Consider the following 24,673-nt stretch of genomic DNA (forward strand, 5'->3'; position numbering starts at 1 on the left):
CAAAAAAAAAAAGAAAAAAGGTCAGGGAGAGGCAGCAGGAAAATTATGAAAAATTTCAGTGGGCTCTCATTGCTTCTTTTTTTCTTTTGCAAACGACCAGCTCACAGTTTATGTTTTAAGTTTGTATTACCTTCATGACCAAACAACAACAGTTTTACCTGAAAGCACATAGAGAAACTTTTGATCAACAGAATTGTCACATGCACTCCTTCTTGTTGCTCAGCAGAATTCATAAATCACAATCACCCAAAGCCTAATAAATTACACATGAATCAAATTATAGAAACGACTAAGAATTGAGCCTAAATTTGGTAAAACAAAAAACACGTTGCATTCTAACGTTAATTATACGAGAAGCATCTTTGTCAATGACAGTACCGCAAATGATATGAGCGCTCGCATGAAGACAGTCAGTCAACAGTCAGGGGAGGGATGTCACTAGTCACCACGTGTCAGGTTCGCCGGTAGGCGAGGAGGAGGTGGACCCAGAGGTGCGAGGAAGCAGGGAAAAGGGTAAACTAAAGGGAATTTATTAAATTAATCAAATGAGGACAAACAACATGGCATGGACAAACAAACGTGGCAGGGTGCAAAATGACTAAGACGAACTAAACGTGACTAAACAGAACAAAAGCCGAGGAACAAGACAGTGACAAAAACCAGGGACATGAGAGGGAGCGAGAGCAAGAACATGGCCGTGAAGGAGATCAGGGAGCGGTCGTGACAGTCCAAACGGAGTAGCAGGAGTAATGTTCCGACCATGGGTTGTCGGAGTGAGGTGTTTAAATAGTCCAGTCAATAGGGGAGCAGATGGGAATCAGGTGTGTTGATGATAACGGGGAACAGGTGCGTGGCTGGTGAGACAGAGTGCTGGGGGGAAACGCCCTACTCAGCTGACAAACATAAACAAAAGTGCACATGGTAGGAAAGTGACAAAAACAATAACAAAAGCACATGCAGACGAAAACAATGACAAAAACCCCTGTCATGCCCGACGCGGATCATGACACCACGCTCCTTAGAGTCACCGTTTTGAATCAAAACCAAAACTATCACTGAACATAGCATACAAGCAAACATTGAAACAAAACATGTATCTCTCAGGCCATTCATATGCCAAAAAGAAATAAAAATAACACAAAAAGAGTACCGAGGCAGTCTGGGAGCCTATCAGTCTCAGCCAATCAGAAGGCTGGTTAAAGAGATGTGAGTGGTGTGCTTTGGCAGTGTTTTTTTTTTTTTTTTTGCAGTGTTGTCTAAACCTGTGATGAAAGAACAGACTACAACATCGTCGACAGCTGCCCTTTTGTCCAGCTTTCAACAGCACATACATAGTAGTCTCTTCTGATTGTGTGAAACATCACCAAATGAGGTATATATTAATAAAGTTGTATTGTATTGTATTGTATTCACAGAATTTAGTTATCACAGTCAAGTCTGCGCACAGTAGTCTCAGACTTTAACCAGCAGGGTGTAATAACAAGCACTCGGAAATGCTCAATGGGTGAACGGCCGTTGCGTAAGTAAGTAGCATGTTTACAGTCTATGGGCCTCAGTACCTCGTTTTTGGACATGGTTTTCTTTTTGTGGGACGTCTGGAATCCGTCCCTTGAGGGGGGGGTACTGTCATGATATACAAGACGCATCGTAGTACAGGGCGGCTCATCTGACTTGGGGAAGATCTGGGACTATAAAGGGTGCCTTGTGGCCGTGACAATTCGGTACACTATGCTGCACAACAAAGCAGAAAAAAGGTTAGAGAGAGGAAAATCATCCACAGCGGGCCATAAAGAACTTGTCTGATGGACGGTTTAGGATTTGGCTAAAATCTTTGAGTACTGATAAACAGAAATATGTGAAGATTTGACTAGTTAGCAAATGCAACCATTTTCTCTTAGGACACACGACCTCACGGAAAAGGTTCTTTAGTAAGATAGGGCACAGGTGTCCGCTGCCCTGCACAGCAGAAAAATGTCAGGAAAGTCTATATTTTGGCATTCGGCTTTAATTTTTTGCACATATTTAAAAAAATAAATCTTTCAAATGGTGTCTTAGTTAGTTTGCAGACACACCAAATTTGAAATAACAGTGGATCAATGGAGCTAGAAATTTTTTAATCTCGTTGCTATGTAAAAAATATTAATGGTTAATCCAAAGAACACAAAGAGATGAATATATCTAAAAAAGGTCACATTAAAAAATTGCAGTTATGGAAATTACAGTGAATGTTTTGATTGATTTTTTTTTTTGGTCAGATTCACAACACAAGTGATTGTGCCTAAAACTTGAAGTGTTTTTTATAAACCCAATATGTGTTGCCCATTAGAGGACTTCGCTGACACACAAAGCAGAAAAAGGTTATAGAGAGTTGACTGGAAAATCATTTACAGTGCACCTTTGCATTTGAAATTTTGTCCGACATTTCCCCACAAAACCAAGATATCTTTATTTTTTTTAATGTTTATGTGGTCAAAAACAAACTGACCAAAGGCTGTCATACTGTAAATTTGAAATCCAATGTTCTTATTCACGATTCTCAAATCCACTCCCACTTCACGCAATGCTAACGTAATTGAAAAATAAAATAAAATACCTTGAGCTGTGTAAATCTGCTGCCTAAACTGGCAGCCATTGATTGGAAGCCGCACAGGCAGGTGAGTCTGAATGGGCTACCTTCTTGTGTCTCCATGTTTTATGGGTAGAAGAAGAGCGGAACAATGGAGGCTACAAAAGTGTGCTTAGAACGTCCTTCGCTCAGGGCCCGTCGTCTCCATAGAAACAAAAGCCAGATTTGAAGGCTGGATTTGAAGTCCGCATGAATTTGGACTCCGGTGTGCCGCAGAGTCGTGTCGGCAGTTACATTATGTGGCCGATAAATTGGGAAGGTTCTGCCCTCCAAAGGCCTCACAAAGAACCTGCCTCCTAACAACGCTAGTCTCTATGTAATTGGGACACTTTTGTACTCACGAACTTCCTCCGTGGCTCTGACATAGCTCCACAATTCATTGCAGTAATATCAAGTGATAAGATTTCAATAAGTTTCTACTACTATTCAGATGTTGCTTGGAATGTTCTTGGATGTTTTATGTTTTGTGCATTATGAATGAAACAAAACGCATTTTTTGAATGCTGGATTTCAACAAAAACCGAATCATTTGTTTTTTAGGAGTATATAATTTACGGCATGTATTCCAAAATGTAAACTTATCAAATGATAAAAGGGGGGGGGGAAGACAAACGTGAGTCATCTCCTCAATGGTTTTTCCCCAGCCAAGACTTCACAAATCACCAACCAGCACATCCTTGGTCCAAGCAAGTAGACAAGGACAAAATCTTGGTTTCTGCATAGTTAAATTTGCAACCGGTCTTGGGACCAGAATGATTATGTTTCACGAGATCATGAGAATGGATAAGATATGAGATATGGCTTGAGACTTCCACGAAGGTTGTATTACATAGTTATACTACATGTTACCCGGATTTTACTCCAAATATCATAAAAAGGTTCTGAGAAAATCCAGGCCACAAGCTCATTGGATGTGCTGACTTTGAAAACGATGAATAAATCACACAGTATTTTCATATTTGTTAACCTTTTGTGCTGTACACTCGTTTTGATGCATCGTGATGTTCTGCTGATGGTTTTCTATGATCACATTGTGCAATCACTAAAGTTTGATGTTATGGATTTTGTTGAAAAAAATATTGCTATGTTTAGACACTGTAAACAATTCAATGCAATACAACTTTATTTATTTGGCGCATTTCACAACGGCCGGAGCTGCTGAGTTGTTTATGAATGGTTTAATGTTTTATTTGTCGGCTATTTACCCTGGACGAGAGCACAAAGCGCCCTTGATCGTTCCAAATAGACTTGTATTTACTTCCAACTGATTGCAAATTCCTAGCGTGAATAAAATCCCAATTCTGACCTCGAGGCCTTCAAAGCATGTGAAAAAAAATTCTGACGATGACAAAGAGGCCATTTTATGGAGCGTGTGCAAGCTATTAAAAGGTCTGCACCACGGCCTTATGGCCTATTTGTCATTTTTAATGTTTTTCTTAAAACATTTGTGCCAGAGATAATTGCTTCTCTGCCACGTCTGCGTCTGTGAAACCTGCGGGGATGCCGGCAAAAGGTGGAAGTAAATGGCTTACGTGACGTGATTTCACAGCAAGATTATTAGTACGACTACTGATATCTCTTGATTTTCATTGTCTTGTCACATTTGTTGCTCGTGTTACAGACCCCGCAGGACCAAAATTTACTCCATGGGTTTCTAGTTAAAAAAAAAAATGTTGGTGAAAAGTCTTATGTATTGATTATAGTCATTTCTCGTTGAGAATGTAGCGGTTCCCCCTGGGTAACTTGTTGATGACGTAAGTTGTTGTTGCGCGCTGAACGAAAAATACAGACGCAGTTGAAATGGCTTCCTGCCTCCCGAGTCTTTATTCTGGATATTAATCCTACTAGTCATAACAAAAAGGAATCGGCATCTGCGAATCTCTGTAAAATAATGTGTGTGATAATGATCGTTTTGAGACTGCTTTGCTAACTCAGGGCTTGGATGCAAGGAAAAATGTATTCTCAGGTTTACCAAAAGCAGAACTGTGCAGCATAAGAGAGGCAGTCAAGAGCTCCTGATTAGTTGTTTCAAGCAGGCGGCAGTTGGCTAACGTAACCCGGTGCACAATTCAAACAGTAGTTGCCCAGAAAGGTGAAAAAAAAAAGTAGTGAAAAGTTTACATATCAAGCCTGAGCAAATCTGGCTTTCAATACATGGTTAGAATGTCAAATTGGGGTTTAAAACCTGGATTAGTCTTTGGAAAAAGGGTTCAGATTGACAATTGACAGTTCTAAGTTTTGTGTCAAGTTTCAAACAAGGGTCAGGGTTAAAAATAATTTATTTCAAGATTTTCAAGTTGAGGTTCTCAACCTTAAGATTTAGTTGAGATTTGAAACAATGACTTGGGATTCAAATTTGAGCTTCAAACTGGGCAAGGGGTTTCAATCAAGAAACTACATTTTCAAATTAGGGTTTCAAACTTTTTTAAACTGAAGTTACGCTTAATTGCACTGAAAATAGGCAGGCACATTTTTTGAGTTAAGGTTCCGAGCCTGATTCAAGTTTTCAAATTAGGGTTAGAAACTACTTAAAGTGACTCAAATTAGTATTTCAAGTCTGGTTTAGGATTTCAAACAATGGTTGTAGTCTCCAATCAGGTTTTCAAACTACCGTTTCAAGACCGGGGTAGGGTTTCAAACAAGGATTCTTTTCAAATTATGTTTTCAAGACAAAGTCTGGCTTTCAAACACCAATCATGCTTTCAATTATTGCTTTCAAGCCAACATTAGGGTTCCAAGTTAAGGTTTCAAGCTAACGTTTCAGTTTCAAATCAAGTTTTCCTGCCAGTTAGATTTTCAAATGGAGTCCTGTTTTTGTTGTTCTTCTAACCCACAATGGCTCAGCGTGGTGAAAATAGTGCATGTGCGTGTCTGTGTATGTGTGTGTGCGTGCGTGCGTGTGCACGTCCATGTTTCTGCTGCTGGTGGGCACAACAAGTAAACCTACACACGCAAAGTTGGCATCATGCTACATCACGCTCAATAGAGGGATAAGCGTCCAGCAAATGGTCCAATCAGGACCAAGCACGCTAACTTGATGTGGGTTTTTTTTTCCTTTAGTGTTCATATAGGTACTCATTATCTGTAAGTTTATGCAACTTTGTTTTTATAATTGTTTAGCACTTAGAAAGGGGACTGAGCTGAAAGCTCTCCCAAGACAAGGTAAGGTTTCAAAATTGGTGGGGAAAAAAACATTGGTCTCAGTTTGTTTTTCTCAACAGGACTGTTAAAAAAAAATCTGACTTTATCCACGTATCATGCACCACTTGTTTCATGAAAAAAAAAAAATATATAAATTATCATTAGTTTGACTCATACTTACATTAATGACGCATAGTAAGATTGTGGGTGTTTTTCCTTGAAAATACTGCCGTTTTCATAAAATACAACTTAATTCTTGGCACAATCCTACAAGATTGAGATTTATATTTTCATTCTTGCTTGTAAGCTTTTTTTCTGATTTTCTTTTTCCACCTCAATTTTTTGTTTACATATGTCAGTGTTTGGAATATTTACTACAGACACACATAATTTCCATAAATTTAATTTAAAAACTCTCAAAAAGGGCAATTTAAAAGGCAGGAAAATTGCTATGGCTACCTGCTGACCTGGCAGGCATATTAGTGGACATGTTTTCAGATTTCTTTTGGGGTGGTGATACTGAATACTTCAATCTAAATTAAGAAAACCAAATTTTTTCAATGCAAATTTGACTTTCAAATAAGATTTAAAAATATAACATTTTCTATCTATCTATCTATCTATCTATCTATGGTTTGCACTTTCACCCCATGCCAGCGTCGATTTTCTCCGGGTGCTCCGGTTCCCTCCCACATTATAAAAAATGCAAAGTAGGTTAATTGAACACTCAAAATTGTCCCCAGGCATGAACGTGAGTACAAGTGGTTGTTCATCTTTGTGTGCCCTGGAATTGGCTGGCAACCAATTTATTGAAAAATCAACATTTTTTCAATAAACATTTACTTTCAAAATTCTAAATGAGAAAAACAAAAATAACTGATATTTTTTTCTTGATTTTTGTTTAATGAAATTCCATATATTTCAAAAGATGTTTTTTATTCTAAAAAAACGTTAAAAAAAAAAGCATGCAAAAAATTTGACCCTTTTAGTCTCGAAAAGATTTATGTTTCTCCTTAAAAAAATAAAAATCCTAAAACATGACTGTATTCATGTAAACGAAAGATTTCTCAAAAATACCGCTTTGTATTTATTTTCATGTTTTTAAACAAGACTTTTGTATATTCTTGTAACACTAGAATTTATGAACTACAACTATATTACTGTAAGATTAGAACGCCGATCCTTGGCAAAAAAACCAGACTATTAGTCAGGTGGTAGTTATTGCATCAACATTGCCCGAAGTCGTTTCAGAATGTAACACACAAGGGTTGTCAGTTTGTCAGCTTGCTGAGCTTTGACTTTTCCGCCCTCTGGCAAATTGAGGAGATGATGGACTGCTAAATAAGATCATCCCGCTCCCATAATCTCACTGAAACGAACCTCATCTTTAAATTTTTTTCTGTTCGAGTGTGTGTGTGAGCAGAAAGTCATCAAATGTTCTGTTTGTGCTTTCATAGATTTGGAAACGATAAAACGCTGATTTCATCTGCCAACTGGTGACTTATTAAAACATGCACACACATACCTCAGAGGGGCTTTTTATATACTATATTTTTATTTTTTTGTGTGCTGGTAACCATAGCAACACACGTCTCAAGGAATCCCGTGGCAGCTGAGTGGGAGACGCACCACAAAGCCGGATGGAATGCGGAAAATAGGGTTTCTACTACGTCGAGTCAAAAAGAACACGGTAAAAGGGGGCCCACGAGATCGGGTTCAAATGCATCAAGTGATTTACATTTTTATTACTACATTTGCCGAATAAGAATAATCCAGCCATTTATCGCCACTCTACTGTCAACAGATATTTACGTCAATGTAACCTCACATTGCGCATCATTTTCTGGTTTTGGCCATGTTATGTCCGTAATGTGAGTTCGAGGGCACTTTGATGTCAACTTTAGTCGAGAGCAGAAGGCAGTACAAATTGGCAGCCTCCTGAGATTGATGAAATTGAGAAATAATTCTTATTCCAGGTACACAATAGTAAACTGAACACAATGCTTAGACTAGTTGGGCCACATAGAACATAGAGCAACTATGACTATTTTGACTTGAGTTCCCCTGATCGTTGATAGATGATAGTTATTATCCAAATATCCATGATAATCCGTTGTTGGGTCGTGGAGAGAGAAGCTTCAGCTGGGAAGACACATCTTTGAACTTTTCCAGAGGGAACCTCTGTCCGTGTCACAACAGATGCTGATCCAATCCACCTCTCAATTTTAATGCTCCATCCAACCCGCACTCATGAACAAGACTTATCCCGTGACAGCATCCCTTAGCGCGACAGGCACCGAGCACCTTACACCGACAGCGCCGATCGGTTAGTTCAACAATGGCGATACAAAGCATAGTCCACTCAGACAAAATGTGTGCTCACCAGGGATGTGGGCAAAGGTCTGCAAGAGGTGGGAGATGAAACTCTTTTTGACAGGGGATTCTGCCAGACGGTCCCAGCAAACCCTCACAATACATGTGGGTCTGCCATGTCTCACCACCACTGGAGCCAACATTCCACCAGCTGGTGATGAGTTGACAGCTTTGTCTCTTTCTTCCTCCAAGTGTCCAAAATATGCGGCCACAAATCCAATAATATGACGAGAAAGTCGATCATCGAACTGTGGTCCAGGATATCCTGGGGCAAAGTGCACATTTGTACATGTTTGAACATGGTGTTCGTTATGAAGCATTCGTGATGAGCACAGAAGTCCAGTAACAGATTATTTATTTATTTTTAAGTATGTCTTCTTTCCAACTAAGGCAGTCTTGAGATATAGACTTCAAACTTTATTTATACTGTATTGCACTATCATACAAAAACATGCATCTCATTGTATCTAAAATGACACCCAGTTTCTTTCACCTGTGGTGAGCGATGCAGAGACTACATTCATACTTTGATTAAAACTTAGTCAGTTAAGCAGGTGAAATTGAATTACAGCAGTTGTGAAACTTTTTTCTCCATTTTGTTTGTATCTGCTTGAACATTGACAGGAAATAAAATACAATACAATTGAGATTCATTTCTTCACATTCTGTTCATGTAATCACTACAGATATACTTTTTCTCTTTTATAGAATACAAAATTATAGACTGCTAATTTCCTCATGGAAAAAAAGTATTAGAAACATTTTTGTCTTGATAGCGCACCAAAAGCGCAGTGAATACAAATCTCCCTGAATGCATCTCACCAATGAAGTTACGCTGACAATCAGCAAGCTCCCCCATCCGTGTGTGAAGCTGACATGAAGCGTCACTGTGTGATGTCCCGTGACATTTAAACACGTCCCACACGTACACACTTGACACACACACACACGTGCACACCCGCACACACACATCTACACTCATACGCTCACATGCGCGCCTCTCCTGATGCAGCTATCTCACACTGGATCTAAGACACACCAGGAAAGACAAGTCTGCAAATGTTTAGAAAAATAGATGGAGAAAAATTGTATTCTTTTTCTTGAAAAAAAAGAGCTTTAAGACTTTATGACATATTCTTCCTTAAAACATTGTTTTTAAGGAGTACAAATGTTTTCTGCAAAAAATAAAAGTTAAGAATAATAAACCTTTTTCCCATCCAAACATGTTTTTCCTATTTTTTTTTGCATAAAAAAATTAATGTATCCCCAATAAATAAATGAATACAAATAAATACAACAGAACACTATTTTTCTCAACATCCAACTTTATTCTTGTAGACAACTTTTTTCTCAAAAGAAAAATGCATATTCATATTTTTAAAAAATCACAAAGTCCAACTTTTATTTTAGAGAAAAAGACATTTCTTACATAAAACAATTTTCTTAAAATATTTTCAGAAAAAAAAAGAAAATTATTTTATCAGTTTTTCTTAAATAACACCCAAAGGAAAAAAACTAATAATAAGAGTAAATTTCCGAAAATGCTTTTTAAAATGACATTTACAAATAAAATAAGATCAGAAACCACAGTGATTTAAAAAAATGATTATGTCGGCTTGCTGTTACGGTAACTGAGGGATGAATTGAGGAACCAAAAGCAAGCGGTGAGTCCAGAGTCAAGTTGCTTGGAGTACAGATGCTGTGAGAATATCCACAATACGGAGACTGAGAGCGGCAGTGTGGCAGGGATTGGGCGGGGAGGCAGGAAGCTTCGGGGAGGCAGAGAGAAGAAAAGCACAGGGAGACAGGCGTTAATAACATGACAAAATACAGAAGGTAAATCTTCAAATACTCAGAGAGCACGGAAATGGGCTAGAGTACCAAGACAGATAATAATTCGAATAATCTGGCAACTGACTCTTGGCTGCACTGATCTTAAATCTGAGTGTTGATGAGGCAGACAAACTGCAGGTGCGCATGAAGCTGCAGGGGCATGACCAGAAAGGGAGAGGGGGAGCCGCCTAAGCGTTGTAGGGAAAATCAGAGACTCCAAAACACAGGATCACAACACTTTTTTTTTTCTCTCCACAAAAATAGACATTAATTTTCATGAAATTGCCCAAACTGTTCCTTCTTGAAAAAAATACATATTTTTAAAAATGATGACAAAGTTCTAAATCTTTTCTGAAAACTAGACAAAAAAATAAAAACATAATCAGTGCATTCTCCCTCAACAATATGGAATTACTCTTGTAAAGTTATTATAGTGCCCCTAAAAAAAATAACAATAACAACCTGCTTTTTTAAATTTCGTTAATTTTCTTCACATGAGTGATGATGATGATGATGATGATGATGACGATGATGAGTAAGAAGAGAGGAGGCGCATGGGCTGAAAAGGTCTGGTACCTTAGGGGTCATTTGGTGCAGCCTCCTGTGCGAGGAGCAAAATGCTGACACACTGAAAAATGTGATAGCTGGTTCAAATGTCAACTCCATCAGCCGACAATAAAAGTTGACTTTCATTTCCTCGGGGGGGGGGGTGCTGGAGCCTATCCCAGCGATGACCTGAAGACATCTACAAACTAATTTTTAATCGTAGTTGGTAGCCCCACCTACTGGCTAAAGGAATTCTATGTATTATTCTTTGATGTGTTTAACCAGATTGACCTCATACTTGTTCAGAAGAGCATTTAGGCCTTCACGATGTTGAAACACAAATCTTGTGAGTTTTTGTAAAAAGCTGTTGCCATGGCAACGCGCCGTTCACCAAGAAAAGCACGGTAGCTACTTCCAAGGGTCTAAATATGAACAAAAACTCATTACCTTTGCAAGCACATCAGGCCTAGCGACAGCATATTATCTTCATTTTCATTTCTGAAAAGTACCCCCGAGGAAAAAGCTGGATCGGATTGAATTGGAGTTAACTGAAAAAAAATGAGAGAAATTGAGTTTGGCCACGCAAGTTCTCAGGGACTCAAATGTATACTTTAAAAACAATGGTAAAATATCCCAAATTTAACAAAAAGTAACTACAGAATAGAAAACATATTTTTTTTTCCGTCTTCTTCTTGCTAAATGGGTAGCAATGATAATTCAAACAATGTAATACAGAAACATTAACTGCCGGTTGGGGAGAGGAAGCTTATTCCTGAAAAGCTAGAGGCTTCAGAGAGCCAACTTGAGGATTTAATTAAAAAAAAAACTGAAAGAAAGAAACAGGTCTTTCTCTCTGGCCTGCTGGCTGTGAGCATGTGTGCGTGTATGTGCGTGTGTTCAAGTCCGCTGGGCTTTGGAGATCTCCGGCATCCTTTCACCAGAAAAGCCTGAGGGACGAGTCGGACCTCCTCTCTAAAAGTGTCTAGTTATCCAAGCGTGGCGACGGCTTCCTCTTGGCGAACACACATAACGGTGTGGTCACAGTCGGCTAACGCCTTCTACTTTCCATTGTGTTCTCCTGCAAACACGTTGCCTCTGAGCATGCACCAATGTGTTAAGTATTTCCCCCGTGGGAAAGCAACATTACACACAAGGATTTTCAGTTTGGATAAAAAATGGGATTCACCTGCTTTATTGTCATTTCCGCGCTTTCTTGCAGAGCTTTAAAGATTTACGCAGTTAGATATCGCAAGAGTAAAAATTAATTTCAAGAGTTGGAAACCACTTAGCGGCACGACCAATTGATAGAGAGCTTTTGAATTATGTCATGATATTTAAAGGAACGTTGAACACCCACAAAAAACTTTTCTTCCCCTCATAAGGCATGTTCTGAATTCAATGTTTTGAACTCCTAATTTTATGGTTTTATTCAACAAAAATTTTATTTTTTCTCAAAGAACTCAAATAAAGCATTTTTTTCATGAATGTACTTCTTTTTTGGAGAATTCACAAATAAATTATGAATTTTGTATATATATATATATATATATATATATATATATATAAAAAATAAAAAGAAATACCCACTTTACCCACGTGTGGCTGTTGAAAAAGAATTGAGTTGTGAATGCGGGCCCCTGCAGGATTTCCACAGTGCTACGCTGTCTTATGCGGCCTCATCATTAATAAAAAGTTTTCACACCCTCTGAGGACCTGCTGTCTTCACCAATGACCTAATTTTTGTGGTCCACGGCTCTAGGCCCTTCCCAAGCCGCACTGCATCCGGAACCTTCTTCCTGACTGCAGCAGCGGGGAGACGAGGCCATAAAGCAGTGTAAATCAAGCTTGCAGTGGTTAGCATACTTGTTGTCTTTTTTTTCTCTCGACGCAAACAACTTTAAAGGGATCATCCAGGCGGGATAGTCCATTTATCAGTAACAACCTCAATTTATGCACCGTATTTTCATAACCATAAGGCGCACCTAAAAGTCCTAAATTTTCTCAAAAATGGTGCCTTATGGGTGGACCGAGTTCGATGAATCTGTAAATGTTGTGTGATGTTCATGAGCTCTCTACTGGACTAACTGGGAGCATTTCCTGCCGACACTCTGCTTATATAGAGGAATAGGTGGATGAGATGGATGTTACTGACGACAGCATGCAGACGTTAAAGGGAGAAAGGCATGCCCCCAATAGGTGCCGATATGTGCATTGTGCAAAGCATTGCTTTGGCTAAGGAACCCCCAAAAATGGCCCCTCCGAAGAAAACGCAGAGTTTAAAATGCAAGCTATCAGAGTCAGAATGTCCTTTATTGTCATTGTACTCAGTGTACAACAAGAGGAGGGACATTGGAATTGAGGAGTCATGAGAGAATTCAAGATCAACGAATCCACGATCCGCAAGTAGAGGATGCAGGAAGACGAACTTCTTATCTTTTTTTTTTTGTTTTACACAATGTGTTTACCACCCTCTGTTGGTGACGGTTTGAGACTACAATTAGAATTAGAATTAGAATTAGAAATCCCTTTATTGTCATTGTACTCAAGTGTGCAACGAGATTAGAGGGCTCCCCTCTCCAGTGCAATACAACAATAATACAGACAAATATATAAATTAGATAAATAAATAAGAGAGTGCAATGGAATTTAGTACTGAATAGTGTATATAAAAACACATCACAATGCTGTTCTGCAAGGTAAGGGTGTTCTCGTGTGTGTGTGAGAGTTCAGAATGGAGATGGCTCTCGGAAAGAAACTGTTTCTCAGTCTATTGGTCCTCGATTTGATGCATCTGTAGCGCCTGCCAGAGGGCATCAGGTCGAACAGGTGTGAGTTTGGGTGGGTATTGTCTTTGACGATGTTGAGAGCCCTTCTGAGGCACCGGGCGGTGTAGATGTCCGATAGTGAGGGGAGAGGGCAGCCAATAATCCTTTGCGCTGTTTTGACTGTCCTCTGGAGCCTCACTCTGTCCGCCTCAGTGCAGCCGCTGTACCAGGTGGAGACACAGTACGTCAGCAGGCTCTCGATGGACGAGTGGTAGAAGGCTAGCAGCAGCTTCCTGTCCAGGTTGAATTTCCTGAGGACTCTCAGAAAGTGCAGACGCTGGCGGACCTTCTTTACCACTGCTGTGGTGTTGTGAGTCCAAGAAAGGTCGTCGGAGATCTGTACTCCCAGGAACTTGAACGTGTGGACCCTCTCCACACACACGCCTTCGATGCAGAGGGGGGGCGGCACCGTCTTGTTCCTCCTGAAGTCGACGACAATCTCCTTTGTTTTTGCAGTGTTAAGGTGCAGTCTGTTGTCCTTGCACCAAGCTGTCAGTCTCTTTACCTCCTCTCTGTAGGCTGTCTCGTCACCTTCCGAGATCAGACCGACCACTGTCGTGTCGTCAGCAAACTTGACGATGGTGTTGTTGCCGTGGGCCGGGCTGCAGTCGTAGGTGTAGAGGGCGTACAGGAGGGGGCTCAGCACGCATCCTTGAGGGGAACCGGTGCTCAGCATGCGGGTGGAGGACGTGTAGGGGCCGAGCAACACAGTCTGGGGTCTGTTGGTCAGAAAGTCCTTAATCCAGATGCGTGTGAGGGCAGGGAGGCCGAGAATGTCCAGTTTGGCGACGAGGATGTCTGGGATGATCGTGTTGAATGCCGAGCTGTAGTCCACAAAGAGCATCCTTGCATAGCTCTGCTGTCGTTCCAGGTGGCCCAGCACAACATGCAGAGCAGTGTCGATGGCGTCCTCAGTGGATCTGTTAGCCCGTTATGCAAACTGGTAGGGGTCCAGAGTGGGAGGAAGGCAGTCCCTGATGTGCTGGAGAACCAGCCTCTCGAAGCACTTCATGATGACTGGTGTGAGAGCAACAGTTCGTCTGATTCGCTGAGGCTGAAGCACTCCTAGAATGCTTTCCAGCACTTGGGAATGTCATGAGCGATCTGCTTATGTTGATTAAAGTTGTTTGTCATTGAATTGTAAGTGCCGGGGTATGTTGTAACATGTCTGCGCTCAAAACGACGTTGTGCATTATGTACGTGGTAAATACAGAAATAGCACTCAGAGTCTGAGTCAGGCCTTTTTAATTCAGTGCGCCTTATGGTCATGAAAATACGGTATTGTTTTATCAGAGAAAATTGTATTATTTTTCAATTTGTTTTGGCAAAATCAGTGAATAAATAATGATTTGAAAATCGCCACTTAAAAATAGGGGTTCTGGCCACTGCCCCTCCCACCACGTCTCACAATTCATCCATTTAAAGTTGTAGTAAAGTCGCTAGTAATGTCAAAATTGGAATATGAGTTCTTTCAAAGCCCAAAAAAGACAGGGACCCTAATATGCAGAAAACCAAGTTATCTGAATGTCTGGAAGACAATGACTGTAAAACACAGAAACCACACTTAGAGCCTAAAAGACAGGAACAGTTTGATGGAGGAGGACTATAAAAGACACAAGAAGAGATTGGACTGAGAAATAAAGTAAGCAAAAGACTTGGCAAACAAGGACCCTACATGTAGCTGTCACTGACACAGGCGGTTCTTGAGAATGGGTGTTTATTCCTTTCATATCTTCTGCGGTGGTCATGAATTGCACAGGACTTGCACACGCCATCACTGAAATTGCACACGCCGTGAGAACTCGTTGGCCGCTTGCCGTGAAAAGAGGTAAATGTTCTGTAATCCACGAAGGAGTCTTCTTTTAGCGTCTTTCTGACGTAAGTCTAACTTCGAGCACGAGCATTAGCATTAACAGGTGGACATGCGCAGTTGAGTTACAATTAATGTCCTTGACACTAAACCTTCCGTTATACCAACATAAGAAAAAAAAGTTCCGGACATAAAAACAATGTCACATAATTGACTATAATTAACATATTAACATGTTCCCTTCTTGTTACATTTAAATAACACATCACCTATAAAGACATAAAATTATGTATTAATTTCCAACCAAATTACCCAAGTTCTGAATAACAAACTAGAAATTATTTTCAAATCTAAGAGTTGCGATCAACACTTAAACTAAAAATATTAATGAAAAACAAAAAGACAATGAAACATCTTTGAAATGAGGATATAAAAGACAGAAAACAAAGTCGCTGGAACTTTTGGCACATGGAGACCCCATATGACACTAGGTCATTGTCCTGTAGATGAAGACTTTAAAAGACAAAACAAGTCACTGCAACATATAGCTGACAAACATTCTCAATGATCGAAAAAGAAATCACTGGAAAATTTGTAAGTCAAGGATCCTAAGAGACAGAAAGCAAATGAAAAAGAATGCTGATCAACAGTAGGACTCTTGGTACTGAGCCCTGGGGAACTGCACTTGTTTGTTGTCATGCTGGCATCTGTGCCTGAGAGTGGTTTGTAGTTGCCCTTAACCAGCTCTTTGTCTTCACCTGGTTTGAGCGAGTGAGCATGATGGTCATCCTGTTGAACTGCGTCACGCTGGGAATGTACCAACCCTGCCAAAACATCGACTGCTCCTCCGACCGCTGCCAGATCCTTTCGGTAAGATTTGCATTTTACTTCCAGTTCATTGACTTTGAAATCTCAAAGATAAGACTCATCTATGATTAACTTGGTCCACATCAGTCACATTGACAACACTTCGTCTTGGGTTGTTTAAAAAACATGACGCATATTATTTAATTTTTTAAAGACTCTAAATGTTCTTTGATGTTTGCCTTTTTTGGAAGATGAAACTGACGTTTTTAAGTGATCTGTTCACTCACGTTCACTGAAAAGATTCATTCTTTTTGGACGAATTGTTCGCAAACGGCACAACAAGAAGACATAAAACAACTATATTGACATTCAAAATCAAAATCACCCCCCACCCCAAAAAAATCTATATATCTATCCATATATATATATATTAGCCATCGTGCTAACCAGTCGGCCATCGTGCTAACCAGTCGGCCATATATATATATATATATATATATATATATATATATATATATATATATATATATATATATATATATATATATATATATATATATATATATATATATATATATATATATATATATATATATATATATATATATATATATATATATATATATATATATATATATATATATATATATATATATATATATATATATATATATATATATATATATATATATATATATATATATATATATATATATATATATATATATATATATATATATATATGGCGGCACGGTGGCCGACTGGTTAGCACGATGGCCTCACAGTGAGAGCCAGCATTGGTCGTGGGTTCAATCCCGGCTCCGGCCTGTCTGTGTGGAGTTTGCATGTTCTCCCCGTACCTGCGTGGGTTTCCTCCGGGTACTCCGGTTTCCTCCCACATTCCAAAAACATGCATGGCAGGCCGATTGAACACTCTAAATTGCCCATAGGTATGAGTGTGAGTGCGGATGGTTGTTCATCTCTGTGTGCCCTGCAATTGGCTGGCAACCAGTTCAGGGTGTCCCCCTGTCAGGTTTAAATGCCCATTTTGGGAGGGCTTACTGAAATAATTTACTAAATGTAACGGCCGAAATAAAACGCTAGCTGAAAGGCCAGGAGGAACCAGACACCGTTGTTCATTTTCACCGCCGGCGGGGGAAAAGAGTGGGACAGAGAGGCCGCGAGCAGCAGCTCGCCTGCTCGCAGCCGCTCCATGCAACTCCCCCCTCTCCTCTTCTCACCGGCTTGGCTTTTATTAGTTTGACTCAAGAATCACAAGAAATTAGAATACAATGAAGGTCTGTTTAGCCTAAACTAAATCACCAGACTACAGGAGATTAATTAACAATGGTAGTCTGTTTTAGACTAAACTAATCAGTAGAAGACAGAAAACATCAATAACTAATCATCAGGAGACAGCAAGCATAAAATGACAACTCACGGTGTAAAGGTTACTTTAACTAAACACATCTTCAGGATACTGTGTCTTTGTGTAGTTAAAGCAACGTGTGTATGTGTGTTCCAGCTGTGTGCGTGTGTGCTATAACATAAATGTCAGTATGTGTGTGTGCAAATATTAATGAGTGTGTATAAACATGATTATAAATACACAAAACTGATTACATAAAGTTACTTTAAGTCAATGTGATCCTCAATTTATCTTACACCCCCGCCTACTGCCCAAAGATGGCTGGGATAGGCTCCAGCACCCCCGCGACCCTAGTGAGGAGAAGCGGTACAGAAGATGGATGGATATGTATATCTATCTATCTATATACTTTTTTTAAATTAATCAGCCAATTAATCACTTATCGGAATTTCACTCTGGCAAATATTGTAATCGACATTGGCCTGCCATGCCCTATTGTGAGTGTCAATGTTTATGTACACACATTGTTTAAAATCGAATAGTCTTTGATTCTGAGCAAATTAAACTGTTGACACTAAACTGCCTTTTGATGTTTTTGAAAACATTAAATTAAGACTAGAAATCGAGAGGGGATTCTTTTCCGGAAAAATTCCGGAGGACGCAAATTAGTCAATTTTCAGGTGGACCAAAGGGGGTCCAAAAACGACCGAAGGTCCATTTGGCGCCAACAAGCAGACTGGCATAGTTTTGCGTATTTGCGCGCAGCTCTGGCTCATATTGACGTCCACTAGAAGCTCCAGGCCGTGACTCACCAGCTTAGCATGTGGTCTTCATGCTGTTGTGAGCATCTCGGTTGTCAGAACCCCCAGCCCCCTCGCACCCGTGTCAAAGGTGGACGAGTGGGTGTTGCGTGCAGGCATACGTCTCAAGCCTGTTAGCTCGCTCACACACACACATTTACACAACACAGCGTACAAATGCAAGCGATTGATTGCCCTCTCTAGGGGAGGGAGGCTGTGCAGTCGGAGCTAATAGAATTCCTCCTGCTAGTATCCGTAGATGAGAGGTCCCCCATCCTCCCTACGTTCAATATCAGCTTGGCTTTAGTGGGCAGCGGCGACCGAGATCGATGAACTGCTCTCGGAAAAAAGTCCATGATGAATAGTGTCGGCTCGATGGCCGATGCCGCCGTGTGCGCGAAACCAGACAGACGAAGGTAGAAAACTCACAAAAGTGTCTTTCACTCAAATGTAAAATAAACCTGCCCTTCATCACGGGTTGCAGGTTGGCGGCTCCGCTATTATACTGACTTTTTTCGCTATATTTTTTGTCAAATTCCTCCTATACATTGGGTGCACTGTAATTTCACTTTTGACCACTAGATGGCAGCATGCATAATTGATTTGACAAATTTTTTTGGAACAGTTGAATCATTGCTCTGTATTATATATAAAACCCAAAACCCACTGACCTCTTTCGAATCTGACAGGGAACTGCTGGCCTTGACCCTAATGCAACACACACATGCTTGACATGCAAAACATAGTTTGAAAAGGTCAAGTTTGTGCATGTTAGCATGAGCAATAACCACCTGACATCTCCAGAAGGCAAACGCTGACTTGTACATTTTTCCTTTTCCCTTCGCTGCATGCACAAAACAAAAGCTGGTTGCGAGAATCCGAAAGCTGTAGCGAGGCTGTAATCCAACAACAACAACAACAGCAGCAGGAGCTAATCTTCAGTTTTGTGCTGACAGCAGCAATAACAAACATTAGCCCGAATGTGTGTTTGATTTCTTTGGATTTGTTCTTCTTTTAATTAGATGCTTGATTAAAGCTGGGACTGTTGGGAGTGCGGCCGGGGTCCAACCGGGGATCTTATCTGATTAGCGCGCCAGCAAATAATTTTCTGCTACATTTGAAGTGAAGAAGCGATGTTTGAAAAGGGGGGAAGGACTGATTTGATTGACACAAGGCAACAGCAGAGATGTGACGATTAGAATAAAAATAACGAGAAACAAGGTGAAACTGAAACTTGACTTGATGTCTCTTAACAGAAAACGCCAACAGGGTGATAATAGTTGGGAATTTTCATTACAGTTATTTTATATTTTGTTTTGAGTCCGTTTATTTATATTTAATGATAGTTTAAATTAGTTTTCAGAGCGTTTTCTTTTTAGTTTTATCTGTTTTTTGCAAATGCTTAGTTTTAACTTAGTTTAATTGTAGTGTTAGTTTTCTTTCATAAAATTTTGTGTATGTCTTGCTATAAAAAAAACATCACAGTAAGTATGGTGTAGTAAACAAAAATAATATATTTTAAAAACAACCACCCGCAAATCAAATACAAGTACTGTAGTTTTAGTTTTTTTATTCTTTTTCATTAACGAAAATGTTTTGTCACTTAGAGATTTTGTTGTTTCGTAAGTTTGTGTGAAGTAAAATAGCCTTGGACGCTATTTGACTGTTGATTATAAACTGCCATAGTGGTTAATCAAAATATAAGACTGTGTCAACTGTCTTTGATGAAATGTAGACGTGTTTCTTGACTTTGTCTTTTTGTCTTTGTTGTTTAATAACGTGTTTTTACAGGGTCACTGATCTTTTTTTTTTTTTTTCTTTACGATGTTAGTAGATCTAACCAGTTAGTGTGTGAGCGATGTTCTCTGAACTGTCATTGCTGTATATAGGGGTGAAAAAAAAATACAAAACTACAACAATCTTTAATATAAGAAATAGCGGTAACACTTTATAATAAGAACAGTCTCATGGTCTGTCTTTTGAGTTTGGTTTTGAACTTTATTTTCATGTTTTTCCTCAAGTTCCTTTGTTTGTCTGTCGGTGTCATTAGGTTATTGGGTCCACCGGTCCCTAGTGTTAGCCAATCAGCTCCCTCCAAGCCTTTGCGACTTATCCAGTTGTTCCTTTGTCTCGTCAGTTTGTCTGTACTCAGTTCCTTGCTTACTTGCAGTCTTTGTGGGTTCATTGTCAGTTCAATGTTAAGTCTCAGATCTCCGTCCGAGTATTTCATTTCTTATGATCCTTCTTGTTTTGGTCTTCAGTATTATCACAGTACCTTGTTTGCCTTTTTGGTTTCTATAATTAAATACATTTGATTACTCTCCCTTTTGGGCTCCCTGCTTTTAGGTCTTCCTCCACACAGACCGTGACAGACACCCTAATAAGCATTAGCTAAGCATTTGTAAATACTTAAGTCACCATTTATGAAGCATGTTTCTGAAAATCATTTGTATACAGTTAGCAATACTCAACACATTATAAAATACTGCATAAAATGTAATTTTATGACCGTGAAAACAAAGTACACTGATTCCTTGGAAATTTTTATGCTGGTTATGGGCACCAGTTTGCGGATCTATAATGCCACCTGTTGTGGTTGACAGTGTGATGGTTCTACTGGGAGTATATTTTGACTTTGAAGTATAAGTGCCACCTTTAAGAGAGGCAGCCAAGCAAGGCTGGATTGGTGATGGAAAAGAACTTCTCTGACACCGCCATTTTGGTTAGAAAAATGTTTTATTCTCGTCACATGCTGATTCAAAAGAAGTCTCCCCAAACGCGCCTCGTGCGTGCGAGCCCCCTGTCAGGCATTCCCTTCGTGTAGGGAATGCCCACATAGGACATATAAATCATTTTCTCTTGTTGCATATTCCTTCTCATTCCACTAGTCTTCAACTTTCCCTCCAAAAGTTCCCTAGGGGGAGAGCAGATGTGGCTTGTCTATGTTGCTTCACGGTGGCGTCCAATCTACTTGTGATCACCCTTAATGATCTCCACATCCTGGAAGGCCACTGACCTCTGCCAGCGTCCTGCCCTACCGTAAACAATGCTCAGGCCTGTAATCTCTCAGGGCAGTATCTCTTTACATCTGATTTTCAGCACAAAGACTGGTCACTTCTAAGAGCTCCAGCCCCTTCATCGTTGCATAAAGAGAATCACTTCCAATATCTATATTAGGCTATTTGAAAATTCACTGCATACTCAAGCGCAGAGAGTATACCATCGGCACAGTGTTTTTACAAACTAGATGCAAATGATTATTCATGTCAGAAACATGCTTTAATTTTTTTTTTTTTTTTTGCTCAACTACACATCAATAATATATCTATATTCGATTGTTAAGCACTTCTAAATAGATGCAAACTACATTTCGATGACAATAAAATTGAATTCTATTCCATTCTATTCTGTTCTATTCTTAGCTAAAGCTTATTAGTGGATACTTTTTATAAATTATGTCCGAAATCAGTATCAAGAAAAAGACAAGTACAGTTACAAATCCGATTGTTAAATACGATACACAAAAAAATGGAAAACAGGAGCACCACTTGTATTTTCAACTCGCGCAAACCAACGTGAACTGATGGAGCAACAGTTTTTAACCTGAAAAAATTCAAGTTGTTGTTGTGATGATTGAGCGCAAGATGTCTGTTTTTGGGACCTGACAGGCTTTTGACGCTTTCATCTACATCTTCTTCGCCCTGGAGATGGTGATCAAGATGGTGGCACTGGGAATTTTCGGCCGACGTTGTTACCTTGGCGACACCTGGAACCGCCTGGACTTCTTCATCGTCATGGCAGGGTAAGGAAGGCAAAATGTCTCTAAACAATCATGCCCCCGAAGCTGGTTTCTGTTAGCAATTTGATCTATGGTTGGCATGTCTATTGTGAGGTGACTCACTGCCAATACAACACATAAAAAGATACAAGAAGAGTGCCATTTTTACTCAAAGCGGACAGGGGAAATTTGAATTTTTCTGAAATATTTTGCTAGAAAATTTCTGCTGTCAATACTAGGCACAAGCTCAACACCTTGCCCACAATAGAGCCAGACGGAGAGACCTGGTTGCCGCGGTTGGCTCTGCGCACTCTGTGCAAGAGCACTAAAGAAAGAAAGAAAGAATACTTGACAGATTGATGATGATGATTTGAGATTTTTTATTTATTGTTTTGGCGTAATTGCATGGGCGAGGAGCATGGCGGCAAAATGTGATGGTTCATTAAAAAAAATTTAAACAAAAATAAATAGTAAAGATTGTGAGGCCGTTGTCTTTAAAACTGGACCCCAGAAGCTAGTCATTCACGCGTAGACCCACAAAAAAGTCTCCAAAAGACATGCCAGACCCAGTCGTTGTGTTTTCAAACGGATGTTTGAGTCTTACATGCCAGTGTAACCACCAAAAATTGGCAACATGACATTTGAGATATAGACCCACAAAAAAAACTCGAGAAAATAACCAAAGCCATGATGGTGCCATTTGGTCATTTCAGACTAATTTCGACCAATTTCAACTCATCCTTCAAACGATAAGGTCTTGTTTTTTTTTCCAGTCACTACTACTAGTTTGAAACATGTATGCAGAACAAGATAAATATATGATACTAAATTCCAAAACAATGCATTTTTCTCCATAAGGGATAGGTGGAGCATTGCAGTGAAATTTGACGATCAGCTTTCAAACAAACTGATAAAAGGGTTTGAAGCTGTGATTGAAAAAAAAAAAAAAGCATAACCTGATATTTGGTCACCATGTCTACCATGAGTAGATCCACATAAAAGTCTTATGAACCATTATCACAAATCACATGCGGAATTTGTCATTTTGCTTTGAATTGTCTATTGTATTTTCCTTTTGACTATTTCTGGAGAATTTCTTCTTTGACAAAAACTGTCCTCGAGATTTCCTCCGATTCATTACAATTTGGAACTCCATGTACAAGATAGATGGTCGACAATGAAATGTGACGTATTGTGATTTTTCAACAAGGTGGAGAATGCCTGTTGAAATTGTCGATTCACCGCTTTAATTGACTCTGTCCTTTCATTTTAGTAGATATTCAATATTAGTGCAATATTACCAAGGTTGGCTGGCACTTGCTGCATGGCCGACAATAACGCCCAAACAATAGTGTTCAGCTCAGCTCATAATGGATGGAAATATCCGGCACGCTTTGCTGCACCACTGACTAAATGAATCTTGTGCCAGGTGCGGTGGAACACCTTGAACCGGCTGCTCTGTGACAATGAAGCGTAACAATGAATCATGCGTGTTGGTGTCTTTTAAATTAATTAAATTTTTCATGTTTTATTCAACAGTGCCATAAAATGAAGAGAATGTACGTTAAAGAAATGTCACAATGGTTTTACAACTCCTTAAGCGCCTGCCCATCACTTCAGGCTTGCTTAATGGTAACCACCTCGCTAGCACATTAGCATATTTTCTCATTGAACGTTGACCTTTAGGACGCTGCAGAAATTTGGTGATGTACTGTATTCGTATGCTCAACAGCCACTTTATTGGGTACACAATCTAACGGCATCCAATGCAAGAGGATCATGACAAGTGCAATCATTTGAAATTTAGCCCCTAAAATGAGCTGAATTTAGTAACGTGAAACTTAGTAGACATGTTTATCACAAGTAGACCCACAAAAGTCTCCAGAAACTATATTTTAAAAATACAAATTATGCAATTTTGACTCAACACGACCATAATTGGGTGATTTTAGCTATTTCCAAGCATTTGTTAAAGTGAAACATGAAATGGAAATTTTGTCCAATGTTTACATAGAGTATACAAATTGGCAATGCCAAATTTTTGTTTTGCGTGTGAGTAGAGCATGTTAGCAAGGTGAGATTATTCACCACAAAACACAAAAATTAAAAAAAGTAAGCCCAGAAGCCCGTTTCAATTATCAACATGAGATTTGGTAAGCATATCTATCATGAGTCGACACACAAAAAAAGCTAATTTTAGTCAACATCCATAACTGAAACGACGCAGGAAGCCTGTTGTGTTGATTTAGAAATTGCCAATGTAGGCCATTCTTGCAACAACTAGGCACTTAGTGTGGCGACAAAAGGTGGACCCCAGCTCAGGGAAGGTGGGTGACAGGACTGCGGTGCAGTTAACCCAAAAAAGTGATTAATTTACAAAACCCAAAAAAGGGCTAACACGGCACAAAGGGAAATCAATATACTCAGTTGACAACATTGACAAAAAAAGGCAAGGTGCAAGATAAAGATGGTGCTTAACTCACTGCCACAACCAAACTGAGATGGACAAGTCCGTTGTAGCTGGAGTGAACTGACTGGTAGCTTCTCAAGTAGACATTGACATGAAAACAGGGACACAGCATCACACAACAATAGACAAACATAATTCAAAGCATAAGCACCCAGAATTGGCTTGGAAGAGGTTTTCTTTTAGTCCTCAAAACCAGTTGCACTTAGCAACATGAAATATATTTGACATATCTAGCTCTTATAACGGTATGTCCCTGTAGGGAGGCTACGTGATGTCAGAATAAGGAAATACAGGC

The 24,673-nt window shown here is 39.5% G+C and overlaps 1 protein-coding gene across 1 annotated transcript in view; it reads left to right on the top strand.

Moving 5' to 3' along the window:
- The window catches only part of cacna1ib (calcium voltage-gated channel subunit alpha1 Ib), a 151,925-nt gene that overhangs the window by 34,100 nt on the left and 93,152 nt on the right, over nt 1-24,673 (top strand). Inside the window, exons 3-4 of the mRNA XM_088302635.1 lie at nt 15,912-16,024; nt 21,799-21,932. Coding sequence (XP_088158761.1) covers nt 15,912-16,024; nt 21,799-21,932 — 247 coding nt within the window. The remainder of the gene's footprint in view (nt 1-15,911; nt 16,025-21,798; nt 21,933-24,673) is intronic.

Source organism: Idiotropiscis lumnitzeri, chromosome 8 (assembly GCF_059441095.1).
Source record: "Idiotropiscis lumnitzeri isolate Australia: NSW breed Sydney's pygmy pipehorse chromosome 8, RoL_Ilum_1.0, whole genome shotgun sequence".
Taxonomy (NCBI): domain Eukaryota; kingdom Metazoa; phylum Chordata; class Actinopteri; order Syngnathiformes; family Syngnathidae; genus Idiotropiscis; species Idiotropiscis lumnitzeri.